The sequence below is a fragment of the Procambarus clarkii genome, chromosome 4 (assembly GCF_040958095.1).
Source record: "Procambarus clarkii isolate CNS0578487 chromosome 4, FALCON_Pclarkii_2.0, whole genome shotgun sequence".
NCBI classification, from domain to species: domain Eukaryota; kingdom Metazoa; phylum Arthropoda; class Malacostraca; order Decapoda; family Cambaridae; genus Procambarus; species Procambarus clarkii.
In genome coordinates, this window is record NC_091153.1 from 57,170,190 (window position 1) to 57,196,556 (window position 26,367).

A 26,367-nucleotide genomic window follows, 5' to 3' on the forward strand; every position below is an offset into this window, starting at 1 on the left:
AAAAAGCGCATATTTGCGAGCCGCCACTTTTCATTATTCGTTGTAATTTGTACGATGGTGACCGTAATGATAATACTAAAACAATCACAAATTATTATGGTAAAAATCAGTTACATGAGTCTAACTGCCAGCGGCTGGCCTCCAGCCCCGGATGGACAGAGAGAGAGAGAGAGAGAGAGAGAGAGAGAGAGAGAGAGAGAGAGAGAGAGAGAGAGAGAGAGAGAGAGAGAGAGAGAGAGAGAGAGAGAGAGAGAGAGAGACAGACAGACAGACAGACAGACAGACAGATAAACAATTTATTTTATAGATAATAGACTGGTAGTACCATCTGTGGCGGGTGGTTGGGTTGTACAGTGACAATTCACTGTTTCCTTACCTCGTTTTCTTGTCTTCGTTCATTTCATATTTTTGTGTCGTTTCTCTCAAGGTAAAGTGGCCGATTCATCATTTAAATTTCTTCATCTTTCAGAATTATGGAAATGAATGAAAACTGAGGAGAAAATTCCCAATCACGAGAGAAAATTTAAGGTTCCGTTTAAAAGTGGAGACAAACGAGTGATGAGTGATGGTGAGGAAGTGAATAGTGAGTGTCGGGTGTTGTGAGTGCCTCCGACGTCGTCATGGTGGCCCTGGTCAGGCTGGCACCCCAGAGAGAGAGTATAGAGATGAACTAGCAGTTCCATCATTGACCCACAGGTGGCAGGCAGCCCGGCCTATACCACTAAATAAGTTATTCTGTATTGGCACGGAATTATTAAGTGTTAACGTGATGGATGGCAGCGGAGGATGCCTGTCGTCCTGTCACTACTCGCCTCGGCGGAGAAGAAAATCCTCCTCGCTCTATACCTCCTACTCATCATCTTCTACCTCATCATCCTGGTGCCATGGGGGCGCCGAGGGTCGTGAGACGGGGGACCCGCCGCCCACCTGGGTGTACATGACAGTGTGGGTGGCCGGGGTCCTCGTCTACGTCAACGGTCTCACCGGGGACTTCGTGCATGACGATGTCAGCGCCATCAAAACAAACCCGGACGTGCTAGGAACTAACCCGCTGTCCCAGGTGTTCTGCAACGACTACTGGGGCAAGCCTCTGGTCGACCCGCGCTCCCACAAGTCGTATCGACCCTTCACCATTCTCACTTTCAGGTAGGTTTATCCCAGTCTCTTGTCTTCGGGACCAGTAAGTAGCGTACGAGGCTATTAGTCGATTATGAAGGATAATCGGTGGGACTGAACCAGCACACCTGGACTCCTCCAAAACGCGCACTACCATATGGTCCAGTATGTGGTGCGTGTGTCTGGGGGAGATCGGGGAGCCGGTTTGATCTTTCACCCTGGTAGCTCTGTTCACCTAGCAGTATGTAGGTACCGGGGAGTTAGACAGCTGCTACGTGCTGCTTTCTGGGGCTGTGTGTGTGTGTATGTGTGTGTGTGTGTGTGTGTGTGTGTGTGTGTGTGTGTGTGTGTGTGTGTGTGTGTGTGTGTGTGTGTGTGTGTGTGTGTGTGTGTGTGTGCGCGTGTAAGAGTATATGTAGTAGACATAATAGAGAAAAATAGATTGGTTAGAAAGCCGGGGTCCAGGAGCTAATAGCTCGATTCTGCAGGCACAAATAGTAAATAAACCCACACACAACACTCTACATAGCTCTTCCAGCTTCTTGTCTTGCTCCTAGCTGTCACCCCAACATTCACTGCTCTTAGCTGTCACCACAACATTCACTGCTCTTAGCTGTCACCACAACGTTCACGGCTCTTAGCTGTCACCACAACGTTCACGGCTCTTAGCTGTCACCACAACATTCACTGCTCTTAGCTGTCACCACAACATTCACTGCTCTTAGATGTCACCACAACATTCACTGCTCTTAGATGTCACCACAACGTTCACGGCTCTTAGCTGTCACCACAACATTCACGGCTCTTAGCTGTCACCACAACGTTCACGGCTCTTAGCTGTCACCACAACGTTCACGGCTCTTAGCTGTCACCACAACGTTCACCGCTCTTAGCTGTCACCCCAACATTCACGGCTCTTAGCTGTCACCACAACGTTCACGGCTCTTAGCTGTCACCCCAACGTTCACCCCTCTTAGCTGTCACCACAACGTTCACCGCTCTTAGCTGTCACCCCAACATTCACGGCTCTTAGCTGTCACCACAACGTTCACGGCTCTTAGCTGTCACCACAACGTTCACCGCTCTTAGCTGTCACCACAACATTCACTGCTCTTAGCTGTCACCACAACATTCACTGCTCCTTTCACCACAACATTCACTGCTCCTGTCACCACAACATTCACTGCTCTTAGCTGTCACCACAACATTCACTGCTCCTGTCACCACAACATTCACTGCTCTTAGCTGTAACCACAACATTCACTACTCTTAGCTGTCACCACAACATTCACTGCTCCTGTCACCACAACATTCACTGCTCCTACCTGTCACCACAACATTCACTGCTCTTAGCTGTCACCCCAACATTCACTGCTCTTAGCTGTCACCACAACATTCACTACTCCTACCTGTCACCACAACATTCACTGCTCCTGTCACCACAACATTCACTGCTCTTAGCTGTCACCACAACATTCACTGCTCCTAGCTGTCACCACAACATTCTCTGCTCCTGTCATCTCAACATTCACTGCTCCTACCTGTCACCAAAACATTCACTGCTTCTACCTGTCACCAAAACATTCACTGCTCCTACCTGTCACCAAAACATTCACTGCTCCTACCTGTCACCAAAACATTCACTGCTCCTACCTGTCACCAAAACATTCACTGCTCCTACCTGTCACCCCAACATTCACTGCTCCTACCTGTCACCCCAACATTCACTGCTCCTACCTGTCACCAAAACATTCACTGCTCCTACCTGTCACCCCAACATTCACTGCTCCTACCTGTCACCAAAACATTCACTGCTCCTACCTGTCACCAAAACATTCACTGCTCCTACCTGTCACCACAACATTCACTGTTCCTACTTGTCACCACAACATTCACTGCTCCTACTTGTCACTACAACATTCACTACTCCTACATGTTACCACAACATTCACTGCTCAAAGCTGTCACCACAACATTCACTGCTCCTACATGTCACCACAACATTCACTGCTCCTACCGGTCATCACAACATTCACTGCTCCTACCTGTCACCACAACATTCACTGCTCCTACCTGTCACCACAACATTCACTGCTCCTACCTGTCACCACAACATTCACTGCTCCTACATGTCACCACAACATTCACTGTTCCTACCTGTCACCACAACATTCACTGCTCTTAACTGTCACCACAACATTCACTGCTCCTACCTGTTACCACAACATTCACTGCTCCTACCTGTCACCACAACATTCACTGCTCCTACCTGTCACCACAACATTCACTGCTCCTACATGTCACCACAACATTCACTGCTCCTACCTGTCACCACAACATTCACTGCTCTTAACTGTCACCACAACATTCACTGCTCCTACCTGTCACCACAACATTCACTGCTCCTACCTGTCACCACAACATTCACTGCTCTTAACTGTCACCACAACATTCACTGCTCTTAACTGTCACCACAACATTCACTGCTCCTACATGTCACCACAACATTCACTGCTCCTACATGTCACCACAACATTCACTGCTCCTACATGTCACCACAACATTCACTGCTCCTACATGTCACCACAACATTCACTGCTCCTACCTGTCACCGCAACATTCACTGCTCTTAACTGTCACCACAACATTCACTGCTCCTACATGTCACCACAACATTCACTGCTCCTACATGTCACCACAACATTCACTGCTCCTACATGTCACCACAACATTCACTGCTCCTACATGTCACCACAACATTCACTGCTCCTACCTGTCACCACAACATTCACTGCTCCTACCTGTTACCACAACATTCACTGCTCCTACCTGTCACCACAACATTCACTGCTCCTACCTGTCACCACAACATTCACTGCTCCTACCTGTCACCACAACATTCACTGCTCCTACCTGTCACCACAACATTCACTGCTCCTACATGTTACCACAACATTCACTGCTCCTACCTGTCACCACAACATTCACTGCTCCTACCTGTCACCACAACATTCACTGCTCCTACATGTCACCACAACATTCACTGCTCCTACCTGTCACCACAACATTCACTGCTCCTACCTGTCACATTCCCACCCTGAAGCTATGTCTTCCCCCCCCCACCCCAGCGTCTTCCTGCATATCTTATATCCCAAACTTTTTTACACTTGGCATATTCTATATGACCTTAAGAGCAGGTCATTAAGGCCTCGCCTGCTGTTGCTCCACACACCTGCCTCCAGTGTGCACGCTGTTGCTCCACACACTTGCCTCCAGTGTGCACGCTGTTGCTCCACACACCTGCCTCCAGTGTGCACGCTGTTGCTCCACACACCTGCCTCCAGTGTGCACGCTGTTGCTCCACACACCTGCCTCCAGTGTGCACGCTGTTGCTCCACACACCTGCCTCCAGTGTGCACGCTGTTGCTCCACACACCTGCCTCCAGTGTGCACGCTGTTGCTCCACACACTTGCCTCCAGTGTGCACGCTGTTGCTCCACACACCTGCCTCCAGTGTGCACGCTGTTGCTCCACACACCTGCCTCCAGTGTGCACGCTGTTGCTCCACACACCTGCCTCCAGTGTGCACGCTGTTGCTCCACACACCTGCCTCCAGTGTGCACGCTGTTGCTCCACACACCTGCCTCCAGTGTGCACGCTGTTGCTCCACACACCTGCCTCCAGTGTACACGCTGTCTGCCTCCTCAGGTCCTGTGAGGTTCACATATATTTGGTTATCTCAGTCAGCAGCTACGCAAATGATAACTACACTTGCATTCAGAATTTCAAGTCTGCAATGGTACCATATAAGAATATATCTTGTTATATAACAGCGATAAAAATGTGTTAAGCGTGCATCTCATGTCTTGTTCTGTATAAACAATCATGGTATAGATTTTTTTTTTACATAAGTGGGTACAGGAACAGGTAACTGTTAACTACTGTTAACAGACTTAAGAGCTTTCCCTTCCCGTTGTCCTGGGTAAGTCTTACTCACTACTTTTCCCTGGAGCACGACCCGCCATTCGGCTGATAGATTGATAAAGAATAAGCTACTTAAAAGGTGGCACGGGCATGAATAGCCCGTAAGTGGTGGCCCTTTTGAGCCATTAAGAGTATCAAGAGCTGATACTGGATATCTGAAGAGGTGCGACTGCACCCTGAGTGACGGGAGATGTCTCCCGTGGCCATTCGGCTAAACAAGTACGCAATTACTGCTGGGTGAATAGGAATGAATAGTTAAGGATTTGAGCCCAGTCAATCCTCCTTTGGTAAACTTTTATATTAGAAATCAGGAAAATAAACGCCTGATATGATTCCAACATTAACTCCACAAACATATGTCATGCAACAAACAAAAAACACTACCAAACCTAACCTAGGTCAAGCAAAATATATATATATATATATATATATATATATATATATATATATATATATATATATATATATATATATATATATATATATATATATATATATATATATATTGGAACGACATTAGAGGTAATACTCCGTATCAAACTTTGTTCCCCTTCAAGGCTTTTATAATTGTTTAAGTATCCTCGACTAGGTCTAATGCTTGTACAACTGGTCATGGGTCCCGCACACTCACTTCTGAACTGACATTATCACCTCTGAACCCGTACAATCTCGTCTGAGCCACAACCCGTCCTCAGACCAAGTCCATTCCATCCAGCGGTCGACCCCAATGACGCATTCGGCAATTTTAACATGCTGTTCGTTCAAAATAGAAATTTTCTCAAATATAAATTAATATTATTATATGTTAGCATATTGTGCATATTTAGCCACTGGTTAGGTTAGGTGTTTAGGTTCTGTTGGCGATTATTTGTATTTGTAGTACGTGGGTGAAGCATTTACCAAGCCGTCCTTGACTCAAGTTTATTACATCCAGCGGTCGACCCCACAGACGCAATCATAAACTTTTAACATGCTGTTCATTCAAAACGGGAATTTTCTCATATATAAATACATTATAATAAATTAGCATATTATGCATATATAGGCATAGGTTAGGTTAGATTAGGTTAGGTTAGGTTAGGTTAGGTTAGGTTAGGTTAGGTTAGGTTAGGTGTTTTAGGTTCTTTTGACAATTATTTGTATTTGTAGTACGTGGGTGAAGCATTTATAGCGTTGTGGTTCGAACAAAATTCATAAGCACTTGTTCCATAAGTGTTCGAACATCAGCAGTTGTGAGTCGTGTGTAAACCGTTTTTCATTAATAATCAGGGGGTTTGGCGGGTGCATGGAATCACTTTTAGGTCTTTGTTTGGAGGACGGGCTGTGAGCCGGTACAGTCACCTATCAACCGGTACAGTCACCTATGAACCGATACAGTCACCTATGAACCGGTACAGTCACCTATGAACCGATACAGTCACTTATGAACCGGTATAGTCACCTCTGAACCGGTTCACCTCTGATTTTGTGTGAAACTGTGCTCACCTAGTTGTGCTTGCGGGGGTTAAGCTTTGGCTCTTTGGTCCCGCCTCTTAACTGTCTACAAACTGGTGTACAGATTCCTGAGCCTACTGGGCTCTATCATATATACATTTGAAACTGTATGGAGTCAGCCTCCACCACATCACTGCTTAATGTATGGGAGACACACACACACTGTGAGTGTGTGTATTCACCTAGTTGTATTCACCTAGTTGTGCTAGTGGGGGTTGAACTCTGCCCTTTCGTCCCGCCTCTCAACTGTCAATCAATCAACTGTAACTACTATTTTTTTTTATACACACACACACCCAGGCAGCAGCTCCGAAACAGCTGTCTGACTCCCAGGTACCTATTTACTGCTAGGTGACAGGGGCCTCAGGGTGAAAGAAACTTTGCCCATTTGTTTCTGCGTGGTCCGGGAATCGAACTCGGGCCACAGAATTACGAGTACTGCTCGCTTACCGTTCAGCTATCAGACCCCCAGACCTACCAGACACACTCACACACAAGTGTGTGTGAGTGTGTGTGTGTGTACTCATCTAGTTATGCTTGCTGGAGTTGAGCTCTGGTTCTTTGGTCCCGCCTCTCAACCGTCAATCAACTGATATACAGATTCCTGAGCCTACTGGGCTCTACCATATCTACATTTGAAACTGTGTTTGGAGTCAGCCTCCACCACATCACTGCCTAATGCATTCCATCTGTTAACTACTCTGACACTGAAAAAGTTCCTTCTAACGTCCCTGTGGTTCATTTGGGTACTCAGTTTCCACCTGTGACCCCTTGTTCGCGTACCTCCCGTGTTAAACAGTTTATCTTTATCTACCCTGTCAGTACCTCTGAGAATTTTGTAGGTAGTGATCATGTCTCCCCTTACTCTTCTGTCGTCTAGTGCCGTGAGGTGCTTTCCCGCCGCCTTTCTTCATAACTTATGCTTATGATTGGAAAATAACTTTGTACCTCTTGGCTCTGAGAAGAGATCTAGGTTTAACTGTCGAACCCACCTGTTGGTAGAGATTACTTCAGCGAACCCACCTGTTGGCAGAGATTACTTCAGCGAACCCACCTGTTGGCAGAGATTACTTCAGCGAACACACCTGTTGGCAGAGATTACTTCAGCGAACCCACCTGTTGGCAGAGATTACTTCAGCGAACCCACCTGTTGGCAGAGATTACTTCAGCGAACCCCGCATGTTGGCAGAGATTACTTCAGCGAACCCACCTGTTGGCAGATATTACTTCAGCGAACCCCGCATGTTGGCAGAGATTACTTCAGCGAACCAACCTGTTGGCAGAGATTACTTCAGCGAACCCATCTGTTGGCAGAGATTACTTCAGCGAACCCATCTGTTGGCAGAGATTACTTCAGCGAACCCACCTTTTGGCAGAGATTGCTTCAGCGAACCCATCTGTTGGCAGCGATTACTTCAGCGAACCCACCTGTTGGCAGAGATTACTTCAGCGAACCCATCTGTTGGCAGAGATTACTTCAGCGAACCCACCTGTTGGCAGAGATTACTTCAGCGAACCCACCTGTTGGCAGAGATTACTTCAGCGAATCCATCTGTTGGCAGAGATTACTTCAGCGAACCCCACATGTTGGCAGAGATTACCTCAGCAAACCCACATGTTGGCAGAGATTACTTCAGCGAACCCCACATGTTGGCAGAGATTACTTCAGCGAACCCCACATGTTAGCAGAGATTACTTCAGTGAACCCCACATGTTGGCAGAGATTACTTCAGCGAACCCCACATGTTGGCAGAGATTACTTCAGTGAACCCCACATGTTGGCAGAGATTACTTCAGCGAACCTCACATGTTGGCAGAGATTACTTCAGCGAACCCACCTGTTGGTAGAGATTAGTCCAGCGAGCCCCACATATCGACAAAGACGTCAACAACCTTCCGCAACCATTGCATGAACCAAAGTATAGGAAAGTCTCTCTGGAAATAGTTTTCAATAACTCCCAGCAACTCCCAGGAGAGTTTCTCTCCGATATATTTATGTGGCTATATTGATGCTAATCTTCAAGGATTAATTAATCAATATCCTCAGGTCTGGTGTCATATAGAGCCTTGACACAATGGTGTCATGCGCCAGATTTACAATGTTTTATGTGGAGGACATATTCTTCCTTGACATATTACTTGCGAGGGTGGATATATATGAGTATAGAAGGAACCATTTATCCCAAGCTGCGTGCCAGGGAGGTAGACTTATCCGAGGCCATATTTAACTCATGCTTGGCTGATCTCTTATCAATCTTCTGCAACGATGAATTTCACTTTTATATTTGGTGGTGTTTTATCTCTGTATAGTTGGCCGAAATAACGCAGGTATATACATTGTTGTCTTCAGTTGTACCATGGAATAATTATTTCATATCTCCAGGAGAGCATATATCCCAATCTGTTATATAAGTATGTGTATGACAATCTATATGACAGCAATGTTACCACAGCAAAATAATATAAATATGAGCTAAAACAAAAATGATACTACAATAAAACTATATATTTTCTATGATAATAAAACAAAAATGACCTTACTAATTCATCTTGGTTGTTTTTACTCCACTAGAAACCTGATTACACGGAGGTTTTAAATCCATTAGCTGCTTGATTACTTGTTGTTTTTTAACCAATATAAGTTTAATTATTATCTAATACAACATATGCCAACAATCAGACAGTTCTCGAGTGTCATTTCGACCTCTGACATTGCCGACATCTGTCATACAGGGACTTTACCTGTGCCAGCTTCCAGTGTCAGTTTCCTCGTTGTCCAGGCCAGTTTCCTCGTTGTCCAGGCCAGTTTCCTCGTTGTCCAGGCCAGTTTCATCGTCGTTAAGGCCAGTTTCCTTGTTATCCAGGTCAGTTTCCTCGTTATCCAGGCCAGTTTCCTCGTTGTCCAGGCCAGTTTCATCGTCGTTAAGGCCAGTTTCCTTGTTATCCAGGTCAGTTTCCTCGTTATCCAGGTCAGTTTCCTCGTTGTCCAGGCCAGTTTCTTCGTTATCCCGGCAAGTTTTCTCGTTGTCCAGGCCAGTTTCCTCGTTATCCAGGCCAGTTTCTTCGTTATCCAGGCCAGTTTCCTCGTTATCCAGGCCAGTTTCTTCGTTATCCAGGCCAGTTTCTTCGTTATCCAGGCCAGTTTCCTCGTTATCCAGGCCAGTTTCTTCGTTATCCAGGCCAGTTTCTTCGTCGTTAAGGCCAGTTTCCTCGTTATCCAGGCCAGTTTCTTCGTCGTTAAGGCCAGTTTCCTCGTTGTCCAGGCCAGTTTCCTCGTCGATAAGGCCAGTTTCTTCGCTGTCCAGGCCAGTTTCCTCGTTATCCAGGCCAGTTTCTTCGTTATCCAGGCCAGTTTCTTCGTCGTTAAGGCCAGTTTCCTCGTTGTCCAGGCCAGTTTCCTCGTCGATAAGGTCAGTTTCCTCGTTGTCCAGGCCAGTTTCTTCGCTGTCCAGGCCAGTTTCCTCGTTGTCCAGGCCATTTCCCTCGTTGTCCAGGCCAGTTTCCTCGTTATCCAGGCCAGTTTTCTCGTTGTCCAGGCCAGTTTCCTCGTTATCCAGGCCAGTTTCCTCGTTATCCAGGCCAGTTTTCTCGTTGTCCAGGCCAGTTTCATCGTCGTTAAGGCCAGTTTCCTCGTTGTCCAGGCCAGTTTCCTCGTTGTCCAGGCCAGTTTCCTCGTTGTCCAGGCCAGTTTCATCGTCGTTAAGGCCAGTTTCCTCGTTATCCAGGCCAAATTCCTCGTTGTCCAGGCCAGTTTCCTCGTCGATAAGGCCAGTTTCTTCGCTGTCCAGGCCAGTTTCCTCGTTGTCCAGGCCAGTTTCCTCGTCGATAAGGCCAGTTTCTTCGCTGTCCAGGCCAGTTTCCTCGTTATCCAGGCCAGTTTCTTCGTTATCCAGGCCAGTTTCTTCGTCGTTAAGGCCAGTTTCCTCGTTGTCCAGGCCAGTTTCCTCGTCGATAAGGTCAGTTTCCTCGTTGTCCAGGCCAGTTTCTTCGCTGTCCAGGCCAGTTTCCTCGTTGTCCAGGCCATTTGCCTCGTTGTCCAGGCCAGTTTCCTCGTTGTCCAGGCCAGTTTCCTCGTTATCCAGGCCAGTTTTCTCGTTGTCCAGGCCAGTTTCCTCGTTGTCCAGGCCAGTTTCCTCGTTGTCCAGGCCAGTTTCCTCGTTGTCCAGGCCAGTTTCCTCGTTGTCCAGGCCAGTTTCATCGTCGTTAAGGCCAGTTTCCTCGTTGTCCAGGCCAGTTTCCTCGTTGTCCAAGTCAGTTTCCTCGTTATCCCGGCCAGTTTTCTCGTTGTCCAGGCCAGTTTCCTCGTTGTCCAGGCCAGTTTCCTCGTTGTCCAGGCCAGTTTCCTCGTTGTCCAGGCCAGTTTCCTCGTTATCCAGGCCAGTTTCCTCGTTGTCCAGGCCAGTTTTCTCGTTGTCCAAGTCAGTTTCCTCGTTATCCCGGCCAGTTTTCTCGTTGTCCAGGCCAGTTTCCTCGTTGTCCAGGCCAGTTTCCTCGTTGTCCAGGCCAGTTTCCTCGTTGTCCAGGCCAGTTTCCTCGTTATCCAGGCCAGTTTCCTCGTTGTCCAGGCCAGTTTCCTCGTTGTCCAGGCCAGTTTCCTCGTTGTCCAAGCCAGTTTCCTCGTTGTCCAGGCCAGTTTCCTCGTCACTAAGGTCAGTTTCCTCGTCGTTAAGGCCAGTTTCCTCGTTGTCCAGGCCAGTTTCCTCGTTGTCCAGGCCAGTTTCCTCGTTATCCAGGCCAGTTTCCTCGTCACTAAGGCCAGTTTCCTCGTTGTCCAAGCCAGTTTCCTCGTTGTCCAGGCCAGTTTCCTCGTTGTCCAGGCCAGTTTCCTCGTTGTCCAGGCCAGTTTCCTCGTTGTCCAGGCCAGTTTCCACGTTGTCCAGGCCAGTTTCCTCGTTGTCCAGGCCAGTTTCCTCGTTGTCCAGGCCAGTTTCCTCGTTTCCCAGGCCAATTTTCTCGTCGTTAAGGCCAGTTTCCTCGTTGTCCAGGCCAGTTTCCTCGTTTTCCAGGCCAGTTTCCACGTTGTCCAGGCCAGTTTCCTCGTTGTCCAGGCCAGTTTCCTCGTTGTCCAGGCCAGTTTCCTCGTTTCCCAGGCCAATTTCCTCGTCGTTAAGGCCAGTTTCCTCTTTGTCCAGGCCAGTTTCCTCGTTGTCCAGGTCAATTTCCTCGTTGTCTAGACCAGTTTCCTCGTTGTCCAGGTCAATTTCCTCGTTGTCCAGACCAGTTTCCTCGTTGTCCAGGCCAGTTTCCTCGTTGTCCAGGCCAGTTTCCTCGTTGTCCAGGCCAGTTTCCTCGTTGTCCAGGCCAGTTTCCTCGTTGTCCAGGAGAGTTTCCTCGTTATCCAGGAGAGTTTCCTCGTTGTCCAGGCCAGTTTCCTCGTTGTCCAGGCCAGTTTCCTCGTTGTCCAGGCCAGTTTCCTCGTTTCCCAGGCCAATTTCCTCGTCGTTAAGGCCAGTTTCCTCTTTGTCCAGGCCAGTTTCCTCGTTGTCCAGGTCAATTTCCTCGTTGTCTAGACCAGTTTCCTCGTTGTCCAGGTCAATTTCCTCGTTGTCCAGACCAGTTTCCTCGTTGTCCAGGCCAGTTTCCTCGTTGTCCAGGCCAGTTTCCTCGTTGTCCAGGCCAGTTTCCTCGTTGTCCAGGCCAGTTTCCTCGTTGTCCAGGAGAGTTTCCTCGTTGTCCAGGAGAGTTTCCTCGTTGTCCAGGCCAGTTTCCTCGTTGTCCAGGCCAGTTTCCTCGTTGTCCAGGAGAGTTTTCTCGTTGTCCAGGCCAGTTTCCACGTTGTCCAGGCCAGTTTCCTCGTTGTCCAGGCCAGTTTCCTCGTTGTCCAGGCCAGTTTCCTCGTTGTCCAGACCAGTTTCCTCGTTGTCCCGGAGAGTTTTCTCGTTATCCAGGCCAGTTTCCTCGTTGTCCAGGAGAGTTTCCTCGTTGTCCAGGCCAGTTTCCTCTTTATCCAGGCCAGTTTCCTCGTTGTCCAGGAGAGTTTTCTCGTTGTCCAGGCCAGTTTCCTCGTTGTCCAGACCAGTTTCCTCGTTGTCCAGGCTAGTTTCCTCGTTGTCCAGGCCAGTTACCTCGCTGTCCACGCCAGTTTCCTCGTTGTCCAGACCAGTTTCCTCGTTGTCCAGGCCAGTTTCCTCGTTGTCCAGGCCAGTTTCCTCGCTGTCCAGGAGAGTTTTCTCGTTGTCCAGACCAGTTTCCTCGTTGTCCAGGCCAGTTTCCTCGTTGTCCAGGCCAGTTTCCTCGTTGTCCAGACCAGTTTCCTCGTTGTCCAGGCCAGTTTCCTCGTTGTCCAGGCCAGTTTCCTCGCTGTCCAGGCCAGTTTCCTCGTTGTCCAGGCCAGTTTCCTCGTTGTCCAGGAGAGTTTTCTCGTTGTCCAGACCAGTTTTCTCATTGTCCAGACCAGTTTCCTCGCTGTCCACGCCAGTTTCCTCGTTGTCCAGACCAGTTTCCTCGTTATCCAGGCCAGTTTCCTCGTTGTCCAGGCCAGTTTCCTCGCTGTCCAGGCCAGTTTCCTCGCTGTCCAGGCCAGTTTCCTCGTTGTCCAGGCCAGTTTCCTCGTTGTCCAGGCCAGTTTCCTCGTTGTCCAGGCCAGTTTCCTCGTTGTCCAGGAGAGTTTTCTCGTTGTCCAGGCCAGTTTCCTCGTTGTCCAGGCCAGTTTTCTCGTTGTCCAGGCCAGTTTCATCGTTATCCAGGCCAGTTTCCTCGTTGTACTATCCAGCTTTCTTGTTCTCCAGGCCAGCTCTTTATTCACTTTGATTCCTTCTTTTTATAAGGTTCAACTTCGGTGACCCACATGTGGGCAGAGAGAACTTCAGCCTTTCGCTACCAGCACCTGAGCCAAAGAACTGAATAATCTTACTGAAAATAGTCCTCAATTTGGCCAGCTGGGATAGGTTCCATCTGGTATATGTGTTAATGTATTGATCTTAATCTCCCTCAAGGTCTCATTAATAGTTATTGAGACTAATTTCTTCTATGAAGCTACGCGACGGTACAGCCTCCACGCCTCTCAACAGCAAGCGATGTCATCTTAGGTGATTTACGCATCATTCCCGTTGTATTCTAGCAACGTCGGCTTGCAAGCTCCATCAATTTTCCACTTTTATTTGTCTAAAGGCAAAAGATTGGCTACAGATGACAATGTTATCTCTCTGGAGCTCCACAAGTTCGGTCACTGCATTCTTTTGCAACCTTCTGTTGACCAATAAAGATGCTCAACATTCTTAGCTCTAAGTCGACGTCACCAGCGTCTGAATGCTGCCCCAGTGATCTCTGTTTTCTATTTCCCAACGGTCTACCACGCCGTTTCACCACGCCCAGCAGTCTCTGATTGGCTGAGCACCCACAGCTCGCTCCTGACTGGTCAATTCAATTTATCCGCCTCTTGTATACTCCCGCGTCCTTCCAATGCGCCCTGCTGGAAAATTTCATTTACTGACTTCCATGGCACTAGTTGCTATTTAATTAAATACGAACGCCTTTTGAAATGTCTTTAAACACTAAAACAAAAGATTTCAGAGTTGCAGGGTTGGATTGTATGTTTTGTATGACTCAGTTTTCTGAGTGATTATTACAGTCTGATAAGGTTGTGAAGGAGATCTCCTCGATGTGATTATACAGAGTTCAGCGCTAGTTCTCTGGACCCGCCTCTACAGCCTCTGGTTGACTAATGCAATAATTATCTTTCCAAAGGTCTCATATTTTGTTTGAGATATTTATTGACCTCGCGCCTGTCTCCTCTCACAACGCCTGTATTACTTTGTGGCTCAGTTTGAAGCTTTATGAAGCTATTTTGTGGCTCAGTATGAAGCTTTATGAAGCTATTTTGTGGCTCAGTATGAAGCTTCATGAAACTATTTTGTGGCTCAGTATGAAGCTTTATGAAGCTATTTTGTGGCTCAGTATGAAGCTATTTTGTGGCTTGGTATGTAGCGTTACGAAGCTATTTTGTGGTTCAGAATGAAGTTTTATGAAACTATTTTGTGGCTCAGTATGAAGCTTTATGAAGCTATTTTGTGGCTCAGTATGAAGCTATTTTTTGGCTCAGTATGAAGTTATTTTGTGGCTCAGTATGAAGCTATTTTGTGGCTCGGTATGAAGCTTTATGAAACTATTTTGTGGCTCAGTATGAAGCTTTATGAAGCTATTTTGTGGCTCAGTATGAAGCTTCATGAAGCTATTTTGTGGCTCAGTATTAAGCTATTTTGTGGCTCAGTATGAAGCTATTTTGTAATTCAGTATGAAGCTTTATAAAGCTATTTTGTGGCTCAGTATGAAGCTTCATGAAGCTATTTTATGACTCAGTAAGAAGCTATTTTGTGGCTAAGTATGAAGCTTTATGAAACTATTTTGTGGCTCAGTATGAAGCTCTATGATGCTATTTTGTGGCTTAGTATGAAGCTATTTTGTGGTTCAGTATGAAGCTTTATGAAGCTATTTTGTGGCTCAGTATGAAGCGTTTCCTGACATCTCTCGAACTATCAGACTCTGTGCGTGTGCACGCGCGTGCGTACCTATTTACAATTACTCTTTTTGCCTGTAGGATCGAACTGATAGCTTCTGGACCTACCTATTTTTCCTGTATCATATCTTCTCTCTCTCTCTCTCTCTCTCTCTCTCTCTCTCTCTCTCTCTCTCTCTCTCTCTCTCTCTCTCTCTCTCTCTCTCTCTCTCTCTCTCTCTCTCTCTCTCTCTATATATATATATATATATATATATATATATATATATATATATATATATATATATATATATATATATATATATATATATATGTTTCTCTCGCACATAGACACACGGGACACAAGCGGGACCAAAGAGCCAGAGCTCAACCCCCACAAGCTCCACCAGGTGAGTACACACATCCTCAGGACGCAGGCTGTAGGGGTGGTCTAACTCCCAGATACTTATTTACTGCTAAGAAAATAGCATCAGATGACAGAAACTCTGCCCATCTGTTTCTGCTTCAACCAGGAATGGAACCCGGGTCCTAAGACTACGACCTCAAAGCGCTGTCCGCTCGGCTGTGCGTGTGTACGTACGTGCTTGCGTGCGTGCGTGCGTATGCATGTGCAACTAGTCAAACCACTTTAAAAATGGCCGCGTCATTCTACAAGGTAAATTCTAATCTTAATCTTTAAGGGATTTGTGAAATAGCCTTCCCCCAGCTGACTAGTCAGCTGATAATCCGTGCCAATCTCGTCTGCGCAAGATATGTGATTGGCTGTCAAATCTTGGGATCAGATTGGCATTATTCGCTTCGAGAGACGAGCTATACCTGCCCTTGTTTCCCCGAACACAGCCCCCAATATTTCCAGAGTCAGCTGGATATGAACTTCACGGCGATCACACTTGGGTAAACTTGTCAATATTGGTGAGTTTACTGACAGCTTTGTGAGAGGTAGCGCCACTGCCGCTGCCTTCACTGACAGTTATTGCTGCTCCTCTTGCAACAATCTCTCTTGAATCAATGACCACGAAAGCAGTTCGTTTACATCTTAAAAAAAAATAGTAGGAAAGGTTTCACAACATAGTTTCACTGAGTTGTTTTTGTTTAACAAATTTACTGTTAATATTTTCCAGTATTTTGGTGTTCCTGGTCAGGTGCTTTACGGTGATCGTCTGCCGGTGTGCGGAAATGATGCAGTCTTCACTGGATGCCGTGTTGTTTGTGCATTGTTCAGCGCCTTGAGCTGTATGTTGTCGTCCTGCCTGTATATTGAGAACGTCTGTATATATTGAGAACACACGCTATTCTCTCTACGATGCCCTGGTTAGAACATATTTCGCACCGAGAAGAGTTCAGGGTGAGGCTTAAAATTGCCCCTTGCTCCTGGAGTTTTCTGATGTCCTCCAGGAGGGAGTCTTGGGAGCCAGCTAGGGTACCATCATCCAAGAACCAGATGTTAAGCTCCCTGGACAGGACCTCTCTGACTTGTTTGATGACTAAGCAGAAAAGGAGAGGAGCAAGGGGGTCACCCTGTTGGACGCCTTCTCGCGAGTCAATTTCATATTCATCAAAAAGTAGCTTAAGATCCATACTGAAGCATGAATGTACAAAAGGGAAGAGGGAAGGGAAATGATGATGAACCGCACGGAGTACAGCGTCTCTCTGCACCAAATTGAAGACATTTTATAAATCCAGCTTGATAAGGGCCTTTTCGTGTGTGGTGTTAGCAACGAAAGCTCGAGCTGCGTGAGATGCCGCCTCGCACCCTTGTGGAATGCTGAACCCCGAGCTGTTTTGGCTTTAACATATTGGCCGCTGACTCGCTAACTGTACTCGCAGCAGCCTTAGCGACGAGAGGCTGGAGAGAATTGCCCACAGCTATTATTCTGATCCCTGTATCTTTTTTCTTTAGTGGACAGAGAGATGCTGCAAAAAAGATAGGTCTTATGGTCTCTAGTATGTTGCTAGCTAGACATGTGTTGGTGAATCTAGTTAGTTCCACCAGGAGGCTCTGTGCAATGTCACCCAGTGCAGGGTTGAGCATTTGCTTGAGGTGGATGGGTTTTAGTCCCGTGAACCCACCTGCTGATCCTGTTGGGAAGGACATGGCTGCTTCATGGACCACAGATTCAGCCACCCAGAGAGGTTCTGCTCCGGTAGCCCCCACTTGTACAATGTTGTCCTCACGCGGAGCCCTGGGTGGGTGTTTCTCCCTTAGGGCTTGAGCTGTTGCGGCATCTCTGTCGGCAATTGATTCCTCACTGGTGATGACTGTTATTGCTCCTATAGTGTGTGTGCGTGTGTGTGTGTGTGTGTGTGTGTGTGTGTGTGTGTGTGTGTGTGTGTGTGTGTGTGTGTGTGTGTGTGTGTGTGTGTGTGTGTGTGTGTGTGTGTGTACTCACCTAGTTGTGTTTGCAGGGGGTCGAGCTCTGGCTCTTTGGTCCCGCCTCTCAACCGTCAATCAACAGGTGTACAGATTCCTGAGCCTATCGGGCTCTGTCATATCTACACTTGAAACTGTGTATGGAGTCAGCCTCCACCACATCTCTTCCTAATGCATTCCATTTGTCCACCACTCTGACACTAAAAAAGTTCTTTCTAATATCTCTGTGGCTCATTTGGGCACTCAGTTTCCACCTGTGTCCCCTTGTACGTGTTCCCCTTGTGTTAAATAGACTGTCTTTATCTACCCAATCAATTCCCTTCAGAATCTTGAATGTGGTGATCATGTTTCTTCTAACTCTTCTGTCTTCCAGCGAAGTGAGGTTTAATTCCCGAAGTCTCTCCTCGTAGCTCATACCTCTCAGCTCGGGTTCTAGTCTGGTGGCAAACCTTTGAACCTTTTCCAGTTTAGTCTTATCCTTGACTAGATATGGACTCCATGTGTATGTGTGTGTGTGTGTGTGTGTGTGTGTGTGTGTGTGTGTGTACTCACCTATTTGTACTCACCTATTTGTGCTTGCAGGATCGAGCATTGACTCTTGGATCCCGCCTTTCTAGCTATCGGTTGTTTACAGCAATGACTCCTGTCCCATTTCCCTATCATACCTAGTTTTAAAAGTATGAATAGTATTTGCTTCCACAACCTGTTCCCCAAGTGCATTCCATTTTTCCACTACTCTCACGCTAAAAGAAAACTTCCTAACATCTCTGTGACTCATCTGAGTTTCCAGTTTCCACCCATGTCCCCTCGTTCTGTTATTATTACGTGTGAACATTTCATCTATTTCCACTTTGTCAATTCCCCTGAGTATTTTATATGTCCCTATCATATCTCTTCTCTCCCTTCTTTTCTCTAGTGTCGTAAGGTTCAGTTCCTTCAGCCGCTCTTCATATCCCATCCCTCGTAACTCTGGGACAAGCCTCGTCGCAAACCTCTGAACCTTCTCCAGTTTCTTTATGTGTTTCTTCAGGTGGGGGCTCCATGATGGCGTGGCATACTCTAAGACGGGTCTCACGTAGGCAGTGTAAAGCGCCCTAAAAGCCTCCTCATTTAGGTTTCTGAATGAAGTTCTAATTTTCGCCAGTGTAGAGTACGCTGCTGTCGTTATCCTATTTATATGTGCCTCAGGATTTAGATTAGGTGTCACATCCACTCCCAGGTCTCTTTCTCGAATCGTTACAGGTAGGCTGTTCCCATTCATTGTGTACTGTCCCTTTGGTCTCCTGTCACCTGATCCCATTTCCATAAATTTACATTTACTGGTGTTAAACTCCAGTAGCCATTTCCCTGACCATCTCTGCAGCCTGTTTAAGTCCTCTTGGAGGATCCTACAATCCTCGTCTGTCACAACTCTTCTCATTAATTTTGCGTCATCTGCAAACATTGACATGTATGATTCCACTCCTGTAAACATATCATTTACGTAAATTAGAAAGAGGATTGGTCCCAGCACCGATCCTTGAGGTACTCCACTTGTTACTGTTCGCCAGTCCGACTTCTCGCCCCTTACCATTACCCTCTGGCTCCTTCCTGTTAGGTAGTTCTTCGCCCATATTAGGGCCTTTCCGCTTACTCCTGCCTGCCTCTCAAGTTTGAATAGCAGTCTCATGTGCGGTACCGTGTGTGTGTGTGTGTGTGTGTGTGTGTGTGTGTATTCACCTAGTTGTATTCACCTAGTTGTGTTTGCGGAGGTTGAGCTCTGCTCTTTCGGCCCGCCTCTCAACTGTTTTACTAACTACTTTTTTCCACACCACACACACACACCCCAGGAAGCAGCCCGTGACAGCTGACTAAATCCCAGCTACCTATTTACTGCTAGGTAACAGGGGCATTCAGGGTGAAAGAAACTTTGTCCATTTGTTTCTGCCTGGTGCGAGAATCGAACCCGCGCCACAGAATTACGAGTTCTGCGCGCTATCCACCAGGCTACCCGGCCCCCCCTGTGTTTGTGTGTGTTCTTCTCCAAACACTTATTGACTTTTATATATATATATATATATATATATATATATATATATATATATATATATATATATATATATATATATATATATATATATATATATATTTTCCACACAAGTCTAGCCGTTTAAAGTTTAACAGAACAGTCAGAAACAAACGTAACCTAACAGTCAGTACAAGGTCGGCTTCGCTACGTGCAGGTCAGCGTTCGATCCCCGAAGGTACAAGTGATTGGGCACCTAAACTTTCCTTCATCTTATCCCAACTCCTTGTCTTTATATCCCTTCCAAGTGTTATATATAATATATATATATAGTCGTCCTGGCCTAGCACTTTCTCCTCATAGACTCTAAACTCTAGTCACCTACGAAACACCTAAAACTATTCTCTTCTACCTGGAATTTACACAAAAGCTCTCGTATCACGTCCCAAATGTCAGAGACTAAAATATAAGTCGTCTGTAAAGATATTTACCCAACGCTTCTCCTGGTAAACTGTGCTTAAGATGAACGGTCTATACAACAGATTATATCTCCATAATGTATACGATAATAAAACACTTGAACAATAGACACAAGGCCTTCCCAAGATTGGTTTTATTACCCCTTAATGTTGGCAGCGGTGTCAGTGATTTATCTCAGTGATACATGTGGTGCAGGAGGACGGGGAGATATCATCCTATGTTTGAGAGGAACTCTGTGTGGGCTTCCGCCCCCCTACTTGCTCTCAGGTGAGAGGGTGTGGGTGTGTGTGCTCACCTAGTTGTGCTTGCAGGGGTTGAGCTTCGGCTCTTTGGTCCCGCTTCTCAACTATCAATCAACTGATGTACCGGTTGCTGAGCCTATTGGACGCTATCATATATACACTTGAAACTGGTATGGAGTGTGTGTGTGTGTGTGTGTGTGTGTGTGTGTGTGTGTGTGTGTGTGTGTGTGTGTGTGTGTGTGTGTGTGTGTGTGTGTGTGTGTGTGCGTGTGTGTGCGTGTGTGTGCGTGTGTGTGCGTGTGTACTCACCTATATGTGCTTGCAGGATCGAGCATTGACTCTTGGATCCCGCCTTTCTAGCTATCGGTTGTTTACAGCAATGACTCCTGTCCCATTTCCCTATCATACCTAGTTTTAAAAGTATGAATAGTATTTGCTTCCACAACCTGTTCCCCAAGTGCATTCCATTTTTCTACTACTCTCACGCTAAAAGAAAACTTCCTAACATCTCTGTGACTCATCTGAGTTTCCAGTTTCCACCCATGTCCCCTCGTTCTGTTATTATTACGTGTGAACATTTCATCTATTTCCACTTTGTCAATTCCCCTGAGTATTTTATATGTCCCTATCATATCTCTTCTCTCCCTTCTTTTCTCTAGTGTCGTAAGGTTCAGTTCCTTCAGCCGCTCTTCATATCCCATCCCTCGTAGCTCTGGGACAAGCCTCGTCGCAAACCTCTGAACCTTCTCCAGTTTCTTTATGTGTTTCTTCAGGTGGGGGCTCCATGATGGCGCGGCATACTCTAAGACGGGTCTCACGTAGGCAGTGTAAAGCTCCCTAAAAGCTTCCTCATTTAGGTTTCTGAATGAAGTTCTAATTTTCACCAGTGTAGAGTACGCTGCTGTCGTTATCCTATTTATATGTGCCTCAGGAGTTAGATTAGGTGTCACATCCACTCCCAGGTCTCTTTCACGAATCGTTACAGGTAGGCTGTTCCCCTTCATTGTGCACTGTCCCTTTGGTCTCCTGTCACCTGATCCCATTTCCATAACTTTACATTTACTGGTGTTAAACTCCAGTAGCCATTTCCCTGACCATCTCTGCAGCCTCTTCGAGGATCCTACAATCCTCGTCTGTCACAATTCTTCTCATTAATTTTGCGTCATCTGCAAACATTGACATGTATGATTCCACTCCTGTAAACATATCATTTACGTAAATTAGAAAGAGGATTGGTCCCAGCACCGATCCTTGAGGTACTCCACTTGTTACTGTTCGCCAGTCCGACTTTTCGCCCCTTACCATTACCCTCTGGCTCCTTCCTGTTAGGTAGTTCTTCACCCATACTAGGGCCTTTCCGCTTACTCCTGCCTGCCTCTCAAGTTTGTATAGCAGTCTCATGTGCGGTACCGTATCAAAGGCCTTTTGGCAGTCAAGAAATATGCAGTCTGCCCAGCCTTCTCTGTCCTGCCTTATCCTTGTTACTTTATCATAGAATTCTAAAAGGTTTGTTAGGCATGATTTCCCTGTCGAGAACCCATGTTGGTGCTTGTTTACAAACCCAATGCTCTCCAGGTGCTCAACAAGTCTTAGCCTAATTATTCTTTCAAGTATTTTGCAGGGGATGCTTGTCAGTGATACGGGTCTGTAGTTAAGTGCCCCCTCCCTATCACCCTTTTTGAAAATCGGTACGACATTTGCCTCCTTCCAGCAACTGGGCAATTCTCCCGACATAAGTGACTCATTAAAGATCATTGCCAGAGGCACGCTGAGAGCCTGCGCTGCCTCTTTAAGTATCCACGGTGATACTTTGTCTGGTCCAACAGCTTTATTTGCATCCAGTGTTGTCAACTGTTTCATTACATCCTCTGCTGTCACCTCTATATCTGATAGTCTTTCATCTTGGGTAATCTCTTCTAACAATGGGAGCTGCTCAGGCTCGGTTGTGAACACTCCATGGAATTTTGCATTCAGTACCTCGCAGATTTCCTTGTCGCTTTCTGTATATGCCCCTTCTGTTTTCCTCAGTCTTGTCACTTGGTCATTTACCGACATCTTCCTTCTTATATGGCTATGTAGTAATTTTGGTTGCTTTTTCGCTTTGACTGCAATATCGTTCTCATAATTTCTTTCCGACACTCGTCTTATGTTAATGTAATCATTCCTAGCTCTGTTACATCTAATCCTGTTGTCCTCTGTCCTTTGTCTTCTGTACTTCCTCCACTCCCTCCTGCTTCTCACCTTTGCTTCCTGACACTGTCTATTAAACCATGGGTTATTATATTCCCTCCTGCTTTTTTCCTTTATTGTTGGAATAAATCTATCTTCAGCCTCCTTGCATTTCAATATGACTTGGTTCATCATACCTTGCACTGTTTTTCCTCTAAGTTCTTCCTCCCACTGCACTTCTCCCAGGTAGTCCCTTATCCTTCTGTAGTCCCCTTTTCTGTAATCAAGTCTCCTTTCCCGGACCTCTTGTCCTTTGGTCACAATTTTAAGCTCCATCATGTAGTCAAAGACTAGGACACAATGGTCACTAGCTCATAGTGGTATTTCATGTTCCAACTGCTCGATGTCTTCTACATTCTGAGTGATAATGAGATCTAATAGGCTGGGCGTATCCCCTCCTCTTTCCCTAGTATCTTCTTTCACATGCTGTGTTAGGAAATTCCTGTCAATAACGTCTACCAGCTTCGCTCCCCAGGTCTCCTCCCCGCCATGGGGATTCCTCGTTTCCCAATCTATCTCTCCGTGATTTAGGTCCCCCATGACCAGCAGCTTCGCTCTCATTCTATGCGCTAAAGTTGCTGCCCTCTGCAGTTCATCCATACATGTCTTGTTGCTGTCCTCGTACTCCTGCCTGGGCCTTCTACTGTTTGGTGGGGGGATTGTAGAGTATCAAGATTACAATCTTCTTCCCATCCACTGTCAGAGTTCCATGTATGAAGCTTGTGCTTTCATTGGTACCCGGATTTTCCAGCTCATCAAACTTCCACATCCGCTTTATTAAGAGTGCCACTCCTCCTCCCTGTCTCTGTGTCCTTTCTTTTCTTATCACCTGGTACCCCTCTGGAAAGATTCCATCCGAGATCATGCCATTTATTTTAGTTTCCACTATTGCCACTATGTCTGGGTCTGCCTCACTAACTCTTTCTTTTATCTCTTCTGCTTTATTGGCTACCCCATCAGCATTGGTGTACCAAACCTTGAGACTCTTCTTGGAAACTCGGGTGTCAGAGTTCCCCCTTTCACCAGGGGTCTGGGGGAACTGGGGGGTGTCTGGGGGGCAAATGGGGGCTGTGGGGGTGAGTGGGGGGGTGCTAGGGGGGTGCCTGGGAGTGCCTGGTAGGCGAATGGGGTCTGGGCATCTAGGGGGGTAGGAAGGGCATAATGGGTCTGAAAGTTAGGGGTCTGAATAGCATAGGGGGGGGGTTGAGAAATAGAGTGAGACTGAGAGTCAGATAGAGGTTGAGAGGTTGGGGGGGAGAGGGATACTGAGGGCGGAGAGCTGAGATGAGAATGGAGCATGGGTGCTGGGAGTGGAAGAGAGGGTATATTAGTTAGGGGGGAATCGGGGGTAGGTGGGGGTTTTGGGGTAGAAGAGGGGAAGAAGGAGATGGGGGAAGGTGTTAGGGGGTCACAAGGTGAGGGGGTTAAATGTGGGCTGGAGGTGCATAGGAGGGGTGAGGGTTGGGTGGGGTTTGGGGGTGAGTGGAAGAGGGGTGCAGTGGAAGCTGGGATGGAGTAGATGGAATTGAAGTCAATGGGGTAGAAGGGGCAGGGGAGTAGGAAGGGGTATTTGGGGAGGGGGGATGGGAAGGTGGGTTTGGGGAGGGCATGGCTTGACCCACTTGGGTCGCTGACAAGTGTGATGTAGCAGGGGCAGGGGAATCGTTGGGGAGGTGCAAATGTGGAAGGGACAGGGGGGTTTTGGGAGGCTGAGGCAGGGGGGATGTATAGGAGGGCTGAGTTGGGGAGGATGCGACCTGGGAGGTGACCTGGGAGGTGGCCTGGGAGGTGACCTGGGATGTGACCTGGGAGGTGAGACTACCTGAGAGGTAGTCCCTACCCTACCTGTGTGTGTGTGTATGTGTACTCACCTAGTTGTACTCACCTAGTTGTGTCTGCAGGATCGAGCATTGACTCTTGGATCCCGCCTTTCGAGCATCGGTTGTTTACAGCAATGACTCCTGTCCTATTTCCCTATCATACCTGGTTTTAAAATTATGAATAGTATTTGCTTCCACAACCTGTTCCTGAAGTGCATTCCATTTCCCCACTACTCTCACGCTAAAAGAAAACTTCCTAACATCTCTGTGACTCATCTGAGTTTCAAGCTTCCATCCATGTCCTCTCGTTCTGTTACTATTCCGTGTGAACATTTCGTCTATGTCCACTCTGTCAATTCCTCTGAGTATCTTATACGTTCCTATCATGTCCCCCCTCTCCCTTCTTCTTTCTAGTGTCGTAAGGCACAATTCCCTCAGGCGCTCTTCATACCCCATCCCTCGTAGCTCTGGGACGAGTCTCGTTGCAAACCTCTGAACCTTTTCCAGTTTCATTATATGTTTCTTCAGATGGGGACTCCATGATGAGGCGGCATACTCTAAGACTGGCCTTACGTAGGCAGTGTAAAGCGCCCTAAATGCCTCCTTACTTAGGTTTCTGAATGATGTTCTAACTTTTGCCAGTGTAGAGTACGCTGCTGTCGTTATCCTATTAATATGTGCCTCAGGAGATAGATTAGGTGTTACGTCCACCCCCAGGTCTCTTTCACGCGTCGTTACAGGTAGGCTGTTCCCCTTCATTGTGTACTGTCCCTTTGGTCTCCTATCTCCTAGTCCCATTTCCATAACTTTACATTTGCTCGTGTTGAATTCTAGTAGCCATTTCTCTGACCATCTCTGCAATCTGTTCAGGTCCTCTTGGAGGATCCTGCAATCCTCATCTGTCACAACTCTTCTCATCAACTTTGCATCATCCGCAAACATCGACATGTAGGACTCTACGCCTGTAAACATGTCGTTAACATATACAAGAAATAGAATTGGTCCCAGCACCGATCCTTGTGGTACTCCACTTGTTACTGTTCGCCAGTCCGACTTCTCGCCCCTTACCGTAACTCTTTGGCTCCTTCCTGTTAGGTAGTTCCTTATCCATTCTAGGACCTTTCCCCCCACCCCCGCCTGCCTCTCGAGCTTGAACAGCAGTCTCATGTGCGGTACTGTATCAAAGGCTTTTTGGCAGTCCAGAAATATGCAGTCTGCCCAACCATCTCTGTCCTGTCTTATCCTCGTTATTTTATCATAGAATTCCAGAAGGTTTGTTAGGCACGATTTCCCTGTCCAGAACCCATGTTGATGTTTGTTCACAAACCTAATGTTCTCCAGGTGTGCAACCAGTCGCAGCCTAATTATTCTTTCCAGTATTTTACAGGGGATGCTTGTCAGTGATACAGGTCTGTAGTTAAGTGCCTCCTCCCTATCTCCTTTCTTGAAGATCGGCACGACATTTGCCTTCTTCCAGCAACTGGGCAATTCTCCTGACATAAGTGACTCATTAAAGATCATTGCCAGAGGCACGCTGAGGGCCTGTGCTGCTTCTTTTAGTATCCACGGTGATACTTTGTCTGGTCCAACTGCTTTAGTTGCATCTAGAGTTGTCAACTGTTTCATTACCTCCTCTGCTGTCACCTCTATATCTGATAGTCTTTCATCTAGGGTAACCCCTTCCAACAATGGGAGCTGCTCAGGCTCGGTAGTGAACACTCCATGGAAACTGGCATTCAGTGCCTCGCAGATTTCCTTGTCACTTTCAGTATATGCCCCCTCTGTCTTCCTTAGTCTTGTCACTTGGTCGTTCACCGACATTTTTCTTCTTATATGACTGTGTAGTAACTTGGGTTGTTTTTTCGCTTTGATTGCAATATCGTTCTCATAGTCCCTTTCCGATGTTCGTCTTATGTTAATGTAATCGTTCCTAGCTCTGTTGTATCTGCTTCTGTTGTCCTCTGTTCTTTGTCTTCTGTACTTCCTCCACTCCTGTGTGTGTGTGAGTCTGTGTGTGCGTGCGCGCGTGCGTGCCTGCGCTGGTCTATCTGCATTAACTTAAATGTTTCTCTAAGAATGTGTCTTAGCTCTTAAGCCCCGCTTTTCCAGCCGCTGGTTGTCTAATGCATTTCTGAAAAAAAAATGGATCATATCGAATTTTGAAATTATAA

The 26,367-nt window shown here is 46.8% G+C and overlaps 2 protein-coding genes across 2 annotated transcripts in view; one reads left to right on the forward strand and one right to left on the reverse strand.

The window, feature by feature from the left end:
- The first annotated feature begins 344 nt into the window (after window positions 1–344).
- Window positions 345–1,150, forward strand: LOC138372076 (protein O-mannosyl-transferase TMTC4-like). The gene has a single exon (XM_069337286.1). It carries the CDS (start codon window positions 770–772, stop codon window positions 1,148–1,150), a length of 381 nt encoding a protein of 126 aa, XP_069193387.1. The 5' UTR covers window positions 345–769.
- An 8,182-nt stretch (window positions 1,151–9,332) lies between these two features.
- The window catches only part of LOC138371781 (uncharacterized protein DDB_G0290685-like), a 53,630-nt gene continuing 36,595 nt past the window's right edge, over window positions 9,333–26,367 (reverse strand). The window contains exons 2-5 of the mRNA XM_069336809.1: window positions 12,660–12,848; window positions 11,855–12,176; window positions 11,466–11,764; window positions 9,333–11,105 (exon numbers count right to left, since the gene is read on the reverse strand). Coding sequence (XP_069192910.1) covers window positions 9,333–11,105; window positions 11,466–11,764; window positions 11,855–12,176; window positions 12,660–12,848 — 2,583 coding nt within the window. The remainder of the gene's footprint in view (window positions 11,106–11,465; window positions 11,765–11,854; window positions 12,177–12,659; window positions 12,849–26,367) is intronic.

Bases quoted from the DNA above. Each gene is read 5' to 3' on its own strand.
- LOC138372076 (XM_069337286.1), top strand. From the start codon at position 770: ATGGATGGCAGCGGAGGATGCCTGTCGTCCTGTCACTACTCGCCTCGG.